The sequence below is a fragment of the Calidris pugnax genome, unplaced genomic scaffold, assembly GCF_001431845.1.
Source record: "Calidris pugnax isolate Ruff unplaced genomic scaffold, ASM143184v1 scaffold74, whole genome shotgun sequence".
NCBI classification, from domain to species: domain Eukaryota; kingdom Metazoa; phylum Chordata; class Aves; order Charadriiformes; family Scolopacidae; genus Calidris; species Calidris pugnax.
The window spans coordinates 995,207-1,009,556 of NW_015090790.1; the positions used below are offsets into that span (position 1 = coordinate 995,207).

Genomic DNA, 14,350 nt, shown 5'->3' on the forward strand with positions numbered 1-14,350 from the left:
GGAACTTTTAAAATGTAATTTAACATCTTGGAAAACGAGCCCTTTAAAGAAAGCTGAGTGGCAGCTATTGACCAACATAGAAAAAAAATAAAAATGTTGAGCTTTGAAAAACTAGGCTATGCCCTTGTGTCCAACACAGGAAACAAATTTCCTACAAAAGGTGGGTAGGGAGGTGTAGCGTGAGAATAGGGAAGGTGGATAAAGCCTTTTCACTGTGGCTCAGCAAGCAGGGGGCTGGTCGGTTGGTCACACGTAGTTGTGTTTTCAGGTGTTGCTGCCCAAAAAGCTGTGAATTACAACAACGCATTAACCTTGAGCTTCTGGTCTGTTTACAGCGTGCGAATTAATGGATTAGTGACATGTCTGAACGTGGGAGGGGAGCGAAGATGGGAAGAGGCATTTTTTTTTTCTACATGAAGAATGTAATTTTGAGCTAAAGGGGCCTTTGCAATTAACTCCCTTGTCTGTCCCAGGTGCTGTCCTCCTCCTAGACTGTTCTCCTGGCTTCTAAACCAGGGGTGTAATTGTGGCCTTTGCAAGCATTTTGTGCCAGAGCAAGAACAGGAGTAATGAGGGTGCATGAGAATGTTAATGTTTTGTTGCTTTTTTTTTTTTTTTTTATTCCCTGCACAGGCACCCTCCAAAGGGATCGAATTTTTAAGAACCTCACTCGGAAGCGCCAGCGGGCGATGCGAAGGCGAGTGCACCAGGTGAACGGGCACAAATTCATGGCTACCTACCTGCGACAGCCCACCTACTGCTCCCACTGCAGGGAGTTCATCTGGTAAGAGCAGCTTCAACGCAGTGGGGTGGTGCCTCCCACCCCTTGGCGTTTTGGGGACTGCCTTGCCACCCCTCCATCCTGAATCGGTCACCCAGCACTTTGCTAAGGGTCACTGGTGTGATTCCCCTGGGCGGTCAGCTTTAGCAGGGTAGACTTAAGTTGCAGTCTGGAGTCTGCTGCAGAAAGAGCAGAGGTGATGTGTATCATCTTGGATGCTGGAAACATCCTCACTCGTAAGCCTAGATGTTATTTTGTTGGGGGGGGGGGGTGAAATAACCCAGGTAACTTGAAGAAAGAGCCCAGGTATTAACTGGAGTGGAGCTTTGAGATTAAACTGAGAAAAAACAGTCGCTTGGAAGACTGATGAAAATGCCTGAGGATAGAAAAGCCATCAGAGTTGTGGGGTGGTATGTGTGGGGTGATGTGCATGGGGGGAGTAGGCAGAACAAGGAGGAAAAACTTCAATCTGTCTCACAAGAGCACAGAGTGGGGGAGATAATAGCAGGGTGTGGGCTACTGGGATCTGTCTAATAAGTGTGGTGCGTGTTGTAATGAAGTGAGGCATTTCAGAAACTAGAGAGAGGGGGGAATACGGGGAATAACATGCATGCTGACAGCCTGCCCTGTGATCTATAGCCCTTGTAGGGCTTTGTTGGGCTCTCACACCCCTGTGCTGAATTGCACCATTATTGCTGGGCAGTTTTGCCCCGGGGATCTGGTCGTTTGGGATCCTCTTGCGTTTTGGCTCTCTCTTCTGTAACTGATCTGTGAGAAGGCTGGCTTTCTGATGTTAAATTATGCTCCTATTTTGTTTTGAACAGGGGCGTGTTTGGGAAGCAGGGATACCAGTGCCAAGGTAAGGTGCTCTGCTCCTGCCCGATGGGTGTGTGGGATGTGCTGTCTCAGGAGCAGTTCTCTGTGCTGCTGGGACATCCTGTGGTCACAAGCTGCTCTGAAGTCACCGCTTCTCTTCCTCCCCAGCCTGCCAAAACACTGCATTTGAGCAGCTGTCAGGCTGACAGCTGGCACGCACACAGGAGCAACCACCTACCTTCATGCAACCACCGAGGAGTCCGGTTGCTGTGTTTCACCCACAGTTTTCCTCTTCTGCAGCTCCACTGAGTTGTTGATTATATCATAGAATCATAGAATCGTCTAGGTTGGAAGGGACCTTAAAGATCATCTAGTCCAACCATCAACCTAACTCTGACAAAAAAATAAATAAGAAATAATATGAAACACTCAGTGGGGCTTGAGGGATCTGGGGTCCCTTCAGGACAGGGTTTGGCTGGTACTGGGTCACAGAGTATCCTGCTGGAATGGCCACCCTCTTTCTTTCTTCACCAATATTCAACAGAGTGAAACGAGGGATGTGACTTCAAAGGGCAGCTTTGTGGGCTTTTGCCTGGATGGCTGTATTATAGATGTACGTGATGCTTGTTTGCACTTCATTATTGTTCTTCCTTTCCCATTTTCTGTGGTAAAGTTTTCTTTTTTTTTATTATTTTATCACTTTCCTCACAGGTATATGGTCCCTTAGTACAGCCTTCTAACACAGTCTGTTCCTTGTGCAATGAAATAGGGCACTAGTGTCCTCATCTGAAAGGAGGCTACACATAAACAAAATGGATATCCTGCATCAAATTTCTGGGTGAAAGTGAATGTTATTGATAGACTCTTATGAGTGCAAGCTCGAGTCAGCAGCAAACAGAATAGTGGGGGGCCCTGCAACACACCTGCGATGTACAGTTCCCATTGCAAAAAATGTCCTTACCTAGAGAGTAGCTCCAGCCCTTGGTGGTGTCTACAGCACATGCTGGGTTATGGAGCAGAGGAATCCCAGTTCATTGCCGCCAAACCGGCGTCAGACCTGGAGAGGATCCAACTCTGCTTTAGGGCTGATTAGCCCTCTTGATGCGGACTAGCTAATTAGTCCAGACACCATTCTGCTGCAGTTAGCCGGCTCCTCAGATGCCTTAATGACAAACTAACCCGGGCAGGGTATCCAGTGTGAGAGGCGCTGTGCCACGGAGATGTAGGGATGGCTTTTGTTATCTCAGACCTGGGTATTGTTTCTGTATGTTGTGAGAAGTATTCTCCACTGGGTAATTTCAACATTATTTTTTTTTTTAAAAGTTCATTTGTGAAGTTACACTGTTGTTTCTGTGGGCATCACCCGTATTTCATATGGACAGCTGTTTTCTAGGCTGTATGAATGATCCAGTGCACGATTTATGTTGCAGTGGGTTAGAGGAGCATGTCTTGAGACTTTGGAAATTCCAAGCCACTGATTATTTTTCTGTGATTATTTTATTGTGTCCTGATGCTATAGCTGAGCCTTAAAGAAACCAGCTTATGGGTTGATGTGTTCCGAGTCTTTCAACAGCTCTTTTCAGCATGCCTCTTTTATTTCCTAGTTTGCACCTGTGTTGTACACAAGCGCTGCCATCATCTAATTGTTACGGCTTGCACGTGCCAAAACAATACAAACAAGATTGATCTCAAGGTAAAGTCATGGTGTGGTTTATTTTGGGTCATCACAAACAGTGAATCCTGAGGTTTTTCTGGGTTGCAGGGGGTTATCCTATAATAGAATTTACTCCGTGTTATCTTTAGTCGTAGATTTTTTGAAGTGAGGAAGAGTGATGGGGACATGCCTAATGGCCATGCACTACCATCTGGTTGTTCTTCTCTTAATTCCAGTAACTGCTTGGACTAGCTCATAGTTTAGGAAGGCATGGTGTTTGCATTGGAAGACATCAAGAAATAGCATATCCACTGTTTTCCATGGTGATTGTATTTCATGGTTAACTGTGTTGCATCAAAATTAGGTGCCCAGTTATTAATGTGGATTTCTCTCGCTTTAAAATCTAACCACTGCTCTTTGTTATGTCTCTATTTTTCTTTTCTGGTAATTTAAAGTGTTCGTTTAGTCATTGCTCCACACCTTTACTCTATGAAATTATTTGTGTTGTAATAAAGAAGCCTTGCATAACTTGTGTTTCTGAAGGTTTTCTTTCTTCTTAGTTTTGGCTGTATTTGACAGGAGTAACATCCCCACCTAAAACTTCCCTATACATTGCACGTCTCATTTCTACAACTGCAAATTGTTTAATAACTGTTAGAGTAAAATTTAACTGATGAGGGGTAGTTCTGTGTTGTTTGCCAGGCAGAAACCTTCTTTCCAGTGCAGATAAGCACTTGCCTTTGCTCATTATTTCTTGCCTCCAAACTGCTGAGCTAGACTTGAAAAGTCCTTAAAATGACCCCTTGCCAGGCCTGATGAAAATACGTTAGCGAGGCTAAGGATAAAAGAGCAAGTTAAATAGTGAGTCTCCTCACCCCTTTCTTAGGATTATGAAGGGTTTATGACACATTTAGGCATGAGGAGGCACTGCTCGCTTTAAACGCATTGTTTCCGTTTTGCCCCTGACTCTTTGGGGAGTTGTGGGTTCCCCCTCGGTCTTCCAGGATCTGCACGTTGAGAAACGAAAGCAGAAAGCAGTGAGGAGGCTAAATGGGCTTTCGTTTCTTCAGCCCGTGTAGTGTTTTCTAATGTGGCTTTGAGATCTGAATGATTCACAATTGGAAAAGAGCGAGGTTAAAATGGGGAGGAGAGCAAGTGATAAAGCAAAACGTGGCCCTGAAAAAAAAGACTGTTCACATCGAGGAGGGTGAGAAGAGGAATGAGAGTTTTAGGAGGAGCTGGGAAAGCTATTCTATATTAAGTTTAATAAAATCAACAGTTTGACCTAAAGTTGCACGTTTGCACATAGTATGCAAGTTGATAATTTAAAAAGGGGTTAGTAACAAAGTGCTGTAGCTGGCATTATTTCTGTGTGGCACTTCACAGTGATAGATCTGTGATGAGGTAACCCACTTCTAACTTGGCTTTAAGAATTTGAAATTGGTTAGGCAGTGCTCTTTAAAATCTGCTTTGTCACGTAGTCCATCCTGCCCAGCAGCGAAGCCAGAGCAGCAGGGGAGGTTGGTCACTCAACGTTCACTTACATCAGTGAGGGGATGGATTGGGACATTTTCTGAGTTGGAATTATTTTCATAGTTTTGCATTTAAATGCCGTATGTAGATGAACATCAGCACATGTATATACGTATATTTGAATTTTAAATCTGTGCTTTTCTTTTGGGCTCCTCAGGTGACCGAACAGAGGTTTGGAATCAACATTCCTCATAAGTTCAGCGTCCACAACTACAAAGTTCCGACTTTCTGTGACCACTGTGGTTCCTTGCTCTGGGGGATCATGCGTCAGGGCCTACAGTGTAAAAGTGAGCAGCTTCTTACTGTAGCCTTTTCATAAAATAGATGTATTTTTAAACTCTTGATGCACTATGTGGGCTTGATTTGTGCAACCTTCAAGAGAAAGCCGAGCAATGAATATTCATCTTTGCAAGAGTTAACAAAAATGCTAATCTACTTTTTAAACTGAAGCTTCCAGAAGGACTCTACTTGGTACTCTCAGTGTGGCTTTCTTAGTTAAAACTTGATTATTGAAAATATTCTTGGGTTTTGCTGCTTCCTGCATTCATTTTTCCCTGTTTATTTGGAGGCTTTTGCTCAGTTTCTGAGATAAGGCAGTGAAAAAGCATTCGAGGGGAAAAAAAGGTCATTGCTTTAGGTTGACTACCCTGCCTTGTCACACTGTTAATTGATGACAAAGCATGTCCTGGCATGACGTTTTTGTTTCAGTCATCCAGACTGTAAAATCGCATGGGGTTTCCATTTGCCTTCGTCTCCCACAAGAGGGTGTATGTGTGTCCATGAGTGAGAGAAAGAAACATTTGAGTTTCCCACTGAACAATATATCTTTAAAATTAGATACCTGGAAATGCAGGGAAAGTTTGTTGCAAATTTTGTGGCATTATAAATCCTAATTTTACCTGCAGGCATAGCTGCAGTGATACTTATACACCTGACAAACATGCACTTATGAATAGTTTCAGGCAATGTGATGTCCTGCTTGGAGGGTATATTGCTGATTTTTCAGAATTTATTCTCTTACGAGAGTCTTAGTTTTGTTTCTGCTGAGGTTGGTGGCAAAGATCTCTTTAGTTTGAAGACACAGAGTAGATCCAGATGGGTGTATTTTCTGGAGCAGAACTGCTAAATCATTTCTCAGCAATAAATCCCTCCAAGTTATTTCAGTTGTTCCTTTGCTTTTACTTTCCATCCCTACCGTCACCCCTGTCAGTCTGTAAAATGAACGTCCACATCCGATGCCAAGCCAACGTCGCACCGAACTGTGGGGTGAACGCAGCAGAGCTTGCTAAAACCTTGGCGTGCATGGGCCTGCAACCAGGGAGCATTTCCCCAAATTCGGTGAGTCCCTTTCATTACCCCCGCCCCCTTCTGTTTAAAACATTTGCAGCTGAGTCTCTGGATGGGTGCAGGAGAAGTCAGAGACTTAAGTTATGACCGACGGTGGTGGGCTGCAGGAGCAGGTTGTTACTGTCTGTGGCTTGTGGCAAAGACTTCACCTGGAAAATGGATGCTTTGTCTCCACCTGGGTAAACCTGGGTATTTTAATCTATAGGTGTTGCTTTGTTGGATGCTTATGTTTCACAGTGGTGTAACTCCGTTCACTCTTTTATCTGTTTGGCATGAATGGGAGGAGAGTGAGACCCCTAACTAATTAGTGATCAATATAACTCATGCCATAACTTTTTCTACTTTTACCGCAAGCACAAATGCTCTGTCTGCTTATGTGGCTTGTGACAGAGCAAAAGAAGAGCTCAGAAAGAAGCCTAGGTTCTCATCACGGCTTTGTCGTTGTTTTTCTGAGTGATTTTGGGGAAACCATTTCACTTTTCACTGCACTTCCCTGGCTAAAATCTGTGGTCCCTGTCAACACAACATCAGCTCTGATCTTTGCTGTCCAGGACAGAGTCCCGGTGAGGTTGTTGCCAGGATTGGGGCATATGTGTACAGTTTCTGCTTCTCAGTATTTAAGACATCCTAAAAATCCAGCTGTTGTGTATCTGGGTCTGGTCAGAGACTTTAAAACATACTGTAAGAGCTTGAGTGAAAATGCCCATAAAGGGTAATGGAAATCAGAACTGTCATTTGGTAACGAGTTTTCATCATGTTTCCTTTGCTAGCAGTTTTAAAAAGTGAGTTTGCTTGAAACCACGATAACCCAATACCAAAATGTTGGTCTATTTACTTCTATTTGACCAAAACCACCCAGTTATCGTGGGAATTACAAGTCCCACACTCCCTTCTCAGCTCTGTAAAAATCAGCACTTTGTAGCATTTGTCGTTTGCATAATCTGCACATCAAAAGGAAACAAAACCAGGAAAATAAAAAGCTGTTCTTGGTTTTTAACAATCTCTTCTCGTTATTTGCGAGCTAAAGGCTCTAGGTAAGTGTTCAAACTGTGCTGTAAGCTTAAATCTGTTGGGAGTTTTGCTGGGTGCTGTCCTGGACGCTCTTGGTTCTGTGGCAGTGAGACAAGTCCTCCGGGCAGGAAGAATTTTGCTTTACTCCAAAGTAGTCACAAGGTGGAGCTCAAGAAGTCTCCGTGTGGCTTTGTTTGGGCTGATAAATTCCTGGTTTATATGCCTACTCATACCTAGAGAGCTCCAAACAGAGGACGCTGGAGGTTGACCTGATCTCCATATACTGCAAAAACAGAGGCTCTAGAAACTTGTGCTAATGCTGGTGCAGTTCCTGAAAATGCAGATCCCTCGCTGCTGGGATGGGAATGAACAGCCTTCCATTGAATTTACAGTAGTGGAGGAAGCAGCAGCCCAGCTGTGGGAAAGAAAAATATTTTGAAGTTTGGTTCCTGCTGAACTGGGTTTTGAGTAAGGATCTTAAAATCAGATGGAAACCTAAGAGATTCAGATGAAATCTGCCCAGGTCCTAGATCTCATCAGCGTTCAGATATTGCAGAAATTATGCAGTCCTCCTTCATCTGATGTTAGATAGGAGACCTGGACTTTCACATTCATTGAAAGGCTGAGGGACTTGGGTCTTTTTAGTCTGGAGAAGAGAAGGCTGAGGGGGAATCTGATCAATGCTTATAAATACTTCAAGGGAGGGTGTCAAGAGGAAGGGGCTGGTCTTTTTTCAGTGGTGCCCAGGGACAGGACAAGAGGAAATGAGCACAAACTTGAATGTGAGAAGTTCCACCTAAACATGAGGAAGAGCTTCTTCACTTTGAGGGTGGCAGAGCCCTGGCAGAGGCTGCCCAGGGAGGTGGTGGAGTCTCCTTCTCTGGAGACATTCCAAACCCCACCTGGACATGTTCCTGTGGGACCTGCTCTGGGTGGCCCTGCTTTGGCAGGGGGTTGGACTAGATGATCTCCAAAGGTCCCTTCCAACCCCGTGGGATTCTGGAATTGCCCTATTTTCCTGGGGAGTGAGAACGGAGAGGGGTGGGCTTGCCCCTTGAATATGCTGGACAGTGGGTTTACAACTTAAAATGTCCGGGTGAGGAACCAGTGTTGTTGACATCCCGGCACAGCTGAGCACAGTGCTGAGGTTGGCTGTTCTCACATAACAACTATGTGGGGTAGTGGTATCCAGGTGCTTTCTGTCCCAGTGGCCCTACGGTGCATCTGAACAGGTCCTAAATGCCCAGGGTGGTAGGCTGCACTACTTGCATACACCTGTGAGGCAAAAGTACAATTTCTATGCAGACTGATACTTATTTACTTTCCTCCACAGAAACTGGTTTCAAGATCTACTTTGAGACGTGAGAGAAAAGGAAGTCTGAAAGATGGCAACAACGTCAGTGAAAGTTCAGCGAGCAAACTTGGGATCAAAGATTTAACCTTCCTTCGCGTATTGGGAAAGGGCAGTTTTGGAAAGGTGAGAGTTATTCATGGCTCTTTTGGGGAAAACCACATTCCTTATTTAAGAAGCCCCAAGGTAGATGAAGTTGTTTCTTAATGTGGCACACAGGCTGTCTGGTGGAGTATGCTTTGTGCAGCAAGGTTGGTTACAGAGAGCAGGGAGAAAAGGGAAGAAAGCTGACAGCAAAGTGAAGAACTGGCTGTCACAACCCCCCTGCCCACCACTTTAGCAACCAAAGGAACAGCTGCATGCCAGGGCCTGTGCCAGAAATTACAAGTGTGTGCATTAGTACTCATTTGGGCAGCATTTCTTGGAGCATGTAAAGACTTTGCCTTTAAAGGGAACAAGGCAGCGGTTTCACATTTAGCAAGGAGGGGATTTTGTTTCTCTGCTTTGCCCCAAAGCCGACATGAAACGGTGCATTTGAGTTTGATAACTGAGGAGGGAAGTGGGATAGATGGCACTACTCGGGGGGGGTTGCCCTGGCACAGCTTTGACCCCTAGCCCCACGCCAGATGTTGGAGCAGTGTGTGTGGGCACTTCTCTCTGGGGAAGCCTGCTGCAGACAGTAGTGTGTGTGTCAGCAGTTGTGTGCTGATGCCCATACTAACAGGCTGACTCACCCACAAGCCTGGTCAGGAGGTAACTCACCTTTCTAGTGCAAAAAGGTGTGAGAAGTTCTATGTTGCTCACTGAGAGCTCGGCCTTTGCAATTCACCCTCCCCTTTGGTTTAGGTGATGCTTGCCAAGATGAAAGAGAGTGGGCAGCTCTATGCAGTGAAGGTGTTGAAGAAGGACATCATTCTCCAAGACGATGATGTTGAATGCACCATGACCGAGAAACGCATCCTTTCCTTAGCAAGGAACCACCCATTCCTCACCAAGCTCTACTGTTGCTTCCAGACTCCTGTAAGTATAGCCCGGGCAACCTTCCTCCTGACACTGGCTGGTACGCTCAGATCAGGGGCACTCTCCAGTGTATTTGCTCCCCAGCCTATTATAAATGTCCACCTTAGGCCCAGGAGAAGCATCTCTGCTCAAGGGTGAACAGAACACTCTGCTATATTCCACCTCTAACATCTACTGGGCATTTAGGCATTTGGCAAACAAAATCCTGGCTTGTCCTAGCCTCCCTAACAGAATGGTGAGAACAGAGAAGCCTTTCTTTGTGTCTTCCTTAGCAACGCCTCTGTGCCATTGAATGTTTCCAAACGTATGTGTTCAAATGTCTACAGACCTACAGTGTCCTCTTGGTTGCTGTGGGATCTCAGGCCCTGCTGTCCCAAAACCTGAATTTTAACAGTACTGCTTTTGCGTTTGCGTTGAGTTATCTGCAAGCTCAGTGAATTGCAGTTGGAAGCAGGGGTAAGCTTACAGGGTATCCCTTACAGATACAGGGTAAGCTGCCTGTATCTACCAGCCTTTGCATATCGCTCAGAACTGAATGAAAGATCCACCTGGGGTTACTGGAGAGGATCTTACTTCCATGGGTGGACACTGAATCAGGTCTGTGTACAGTTGGGATTTTTTTCCTGTGCAGATGAGACAAATGATGTCATTGCTGTCACTTGTGGTACGTATACCTCAGTGGAGGACTGCCTGGCTCAGCTTAGAGCCTCCTCTGGTGTGTACATGTGGATGGTAGCTTCTTGCTGGTGGGGGTGGTGGAGGGAGAAGTGACTGCGATGCAGGCAGTGGCCACCACCAAGGCCCAGCAAGGTTAGTTTGGGAGTCCCTGAGGTCAGCTGTTACTAGGACCAAAGCATTTTCTGCAGTGTAGCTCTTCCAAACGGCCTGGGCTCCTTTCCAGCTGCTTTTGTCCATTGTTAAATGTTAATAGAGCTTGTTCTTCACTTAGAAGAGGCAGGAGAAACTTGCCCTTTTAACTGTGGCTTCACTCCTACATAAATGCAAAATAAGGTGACAGACAAATGCATCCTGCCACCCACCCATTTCTCCTCTCACTGGAGTGATGCAACAGCCGGCTATGGAGTTTAAGAATTGGGCTTGCTTAGGGTGGAGCCCTTGGGTAAACTCACGTAATAGAAATGAGGTGATTTTCTTGTTGGTTTTGGATTTGTGTTTGTGGTTTTTTTATATATATATAGCTTATGTGGTTCATAAAGCATCTGTGCTGTATGGCAGGAACATAACGCTCATTGTTGTCACTAGTAACCAAGGAAACTGCTTTTTCATTTCATATTATGAAGACACGGGGCCCAAATTTTAATGGCTTTTCTGAAGTTCTCATGGAAAATATCAGAAATGTCCAGTGCTGATGTGTGCTGTTTGAGGTCAGATGCAGGATAGCAGTGGGTTTTGCCAGTCGTTGCTGTGCTCTTTGCTATGGCTTTGCTTACTAAATTGTGATGTAGATGTGAAAATAGCAAGTGTGCTCCTGGGCTTTGTAGAGTATTTCCCATGAACTTTAGAGAAGATTTAAGGTCACTGTGCTAGTACCGTCCGTCATATTCAGAAAATGAATGCAATCTGCTCTGGGTGCAATCAAGGTCTTCTGGGCTGATGAAGCAAAGTGGGGAGAAAAAAGGGAAGAACTCAGCCTGTTTAGACTAGCAAATTGAATGCAAAAGGAGGATCTGATTGATGTCTGCAGATGTCGAACACTGAGGAGGGAAACAAAGCTGTCAAGATGCTGGCTAAGGTTAAATGAGTCTAGATTGGCCATGGGTACAGTTAGACTGGAAATGAAAAGGAGGTTGCTAAACAGTAAAGCAGCCTGGAACAAGAATTTCTGGACCAGCTTGTTGTCAGAGGAGTGGAGGGAAGAACCCCTCAACCCTTGTCGCCTGGAATGCAGAGCTGGTCAGTCTCTGAAGGGGTGCCAGGGCAATGGTACTTGTCATAGCAGGACCCTGCTATTTCCAGTCTTTCCTAGGTTCCTCTTTTACTTGGATCCCATTTTGCTTCATTGGCTGCATTGTCAGTAACAGAAAACCACTTCCCTCCTATAATAAACAAAACCAAAAAGGGAAGCGATTACAAGAAGAAAAGTACGTTTCAGGCTAATGTGGTTCGTCACATCTTTTTGCCCATGTTCTGCACTCAGTGACACCCACTTCAATCCAGAATAACCAGATTTAAATGGCTTATAAAAGCATAATTAAATCCATTTGCTGTAGCAGAGAAATGATTGCAACAGCAGCGTATTCACTGGACAGAGCTTTTCCAGGAGGACTTAACCAGGCTGATACAATACTTAGAGTTTCTGCATATTCTTTATGTGGCATTGGGTTATCCCCTCCATTAACATGAACTTGGCAGAAAAGGCAATATATATGTATAAAAAAAAATAATAAGAGTAACCACTTGTTCAAAATGTTGTCCTGCAGCCATATTTAAAAATGTTACGTATATTTGGAATTGAGGGCAGGGTTACAGAAAACAGTACCTATTTTTACTTGTAATTACATGGAAAGCCCATCACACGTATCATTCTTACAGCCCGAACTCTGAAGACGTGGTATTAAAGGTTCGTATTTTAAAAAACAAAGTCTGCTGTGGGGATTCCTGGGTAAATAATGACCTACTGGGCCTGCCTTTAGGAATTTTTCAAGAGCTAGCCATTTTGAGGCTTCTTACCATTTGTCAAAGGAAAGTCGGAGCCTGATCCCATAAGATGCATCAAGACAAGCTGGGACTAACTGGCAGGGTAGGAGCCCAGCTGGAAGGGACCTAGGCCTTATGGTAGGTGACAATTCAGCGTGAGCCAGCAGAGCGGTCTTGTTGTACAGAAGTTAAATGTCTGGGCTGCTTCAGGAGCTTGGGGGAAGTGATTATCCTCTCTTCTTGGCACTGTTTAGGCTGTACCTAGAACAGGGCTTGAAGAGATGGCTGGACAAGCTGGGCTAGATAAGCATATGGAGCATATGGCTCCAGACGGCTGTGCCACCATCCAGCGTGACTTGGACAGGCTGGAGAGCTGGGGAGAGAAGAACCTCATGAGGTTCAACAAGGGCAAGTGTAGGGTCCTGCACCTGGGGAGGAAGAACCCCAGGCACCAATAGAGGCCAGGGGTGGACCTGCTGGAAAGCACTTCTGAGGAGAAGGATCTGGGGGTCCTGGTGGACAGTAAACTCTCCATGAGCCAGCAATGTGCCCTTGTGGCCAAGAGGCCAATGGGATCCTGGGCTGCGTAGGGAAGAGTGTGGCCAGGAGGTGGAGGGAGGTCATTCTCCCCCTCTGCTCTGCCCTGGGGAGGCCACAACTGGAATCCTGCCTCCAGTTCTGGGCTCCCCAGTGCAAGAGAGACAGGCAACTGCTGGAGAGAGTCCAGCGTGGGGCACCAAAGGTGCTGGAGGGATTGGAGCATCTCCCTGCTGAGGAAAGGCTGAGAGAGCTGGGGCTCTTTAGCCTGGAGAAGAGAAGGCTGAGGGGAGACCTTAGTAATGCTGACAAGTGTCTAAAGGGAGGGTTGAAGGAGGATGGAGCCGGACTCTTTTCAGTGGTTCCCAGTGACAGGACGAGGGGCAACGGGCACAAGCTGGACCATGGGAAAATTCCACTCCAATCTGAGGAAGAACTTCTTTGGGGTGAGGGTGGCAGAGCCCTGGAAGAGGCTGCCCAGGGAGGGTGTGGAGTCCCCTTCTCTGGAGATCTTCAAGCCCTGCCTGGATGCCATCCTGAATGATGTGCTCTGGGCAAGAGTTGGACTGGATGGTCTCTAGAGGTCCCTTCCAACTCTGACAATTCCATGAATCCATGAGTTAATCTGTGTTGCTACTACTTTTGCTTGCCTGCTTTGGAGCTGGCTGAGGTTTTTCTCTGCTTCCACTAGCTGCTGATGGCTTTCAGAAGGGTTTTCTGTGCTCTTGGGCAGCCTCTCTGTGCTCATTGTGGTCCTAACTTAGTCTCAGTTGCAGCGTAAGTGGTTCCTGTGAGAACTGCTCTATTTGCCCACGATAGGTGGAGGACGCCTGACCTCCACGCAGCCTCCTTGCTCTGGCACAGAGAAATATTGCAGCCACTAGGTGGTAGAAGCTGCAAGGGTTGTCTCTGCCTGGTATAGTTCACAGTTTTCAGAGCCTAAAGAGGAAATATTAGCTGCAGAGCAGCAGGCTGGCAGAAGCTGGACATGGCCTTGTTTGTGCCCAGCACTGGGCTGGACGGTTTTGGACTTCCACCTCCAGATTGCTTTACTGTGAAAGGCCAAGAAGGAGACCTGCTGGTCTTTTGCAGGGGAGGTGGTGTAAGTCCCGCTCCAGCTGCATCTGTGTGAAGCCTTCCTTGGTCACTACACCTCTGGTTTATAAATTATTGTTATTTTTTAAAATGAAAGCCTTGCCTTGGGAGCTTTCCACCTCGCCTAAGCCATTCACCTCTGCTTTTTCTAGGGCCTTAGAATCATCCTTTAGTGTCAGAGAGGATTATGCTCCCGCTGCAGTAATCTGTGAGTCGCTGCCAGGCGCTGGGGCTGACCTGCGGATAATGGTGGATCCTGAGTTAGGGATCACAAGCACCAAAAAAATGCTCGTTTCCATTTACCTGACACTGGTGTCACCCAACACCTTAACAACAACTGTCCTGGAACGGGTGAAAGAGGCTATATGTATAAGTGGCTAAGTCAGTAATTTAATCCTGGGGAATGTGGATCCTGGAATGTTTTAATTAAAATGAGTTTGCAGTAAGGAGGTCCTGTCTTCTTTGGGGTTTAGGAACCATTCTTCCTGCACAGGTGGTTTGCTTTTAAATCCTTTTGTCTCTACTTGTATGCATGAGAATGAAAAGG

At 45.9% G+C, this 14,350-nt stretch overlaps 1 protein-coding gene across 1 annotated transcript in view; it reads left to right on the top strand.

Moving 5' to 3' along the window:
• Positions 1–14,350, top strand: part of PRKCH (protein kinase C, eta) — a 134,485-nt gene that overhangs the window by 62,021 nt on the left and 58,114 nt on the right. The window contains exons 3-9 of the mRNA XM_014966572.1: positions 634–784; positions 1,606–1,640; positions 3,202–3,290; positions 4,942–5,071; positions 5,995–6,122; positions 8,476–8,619; positions 9,340–9,513. Of these exons, the coding sequence (XP_014822058.1) occupies positions 634–784; positions 1,606–1,640; positions 3,202–3,290; positions 4,942–5,071; positions 5,995–6,122; positions 8,476–8,619; positions 9,340–9,513 (851 nt within the window). The remainder of the gene's footprint in view (positions 1–633; positions 785–1,605; positions 1,641–3,201; positions 3,291–4,941; positions 5,072–5,994; positions 6,123–8,475; positions 8,620–9,339; positions 9,514–14,350) is intronic.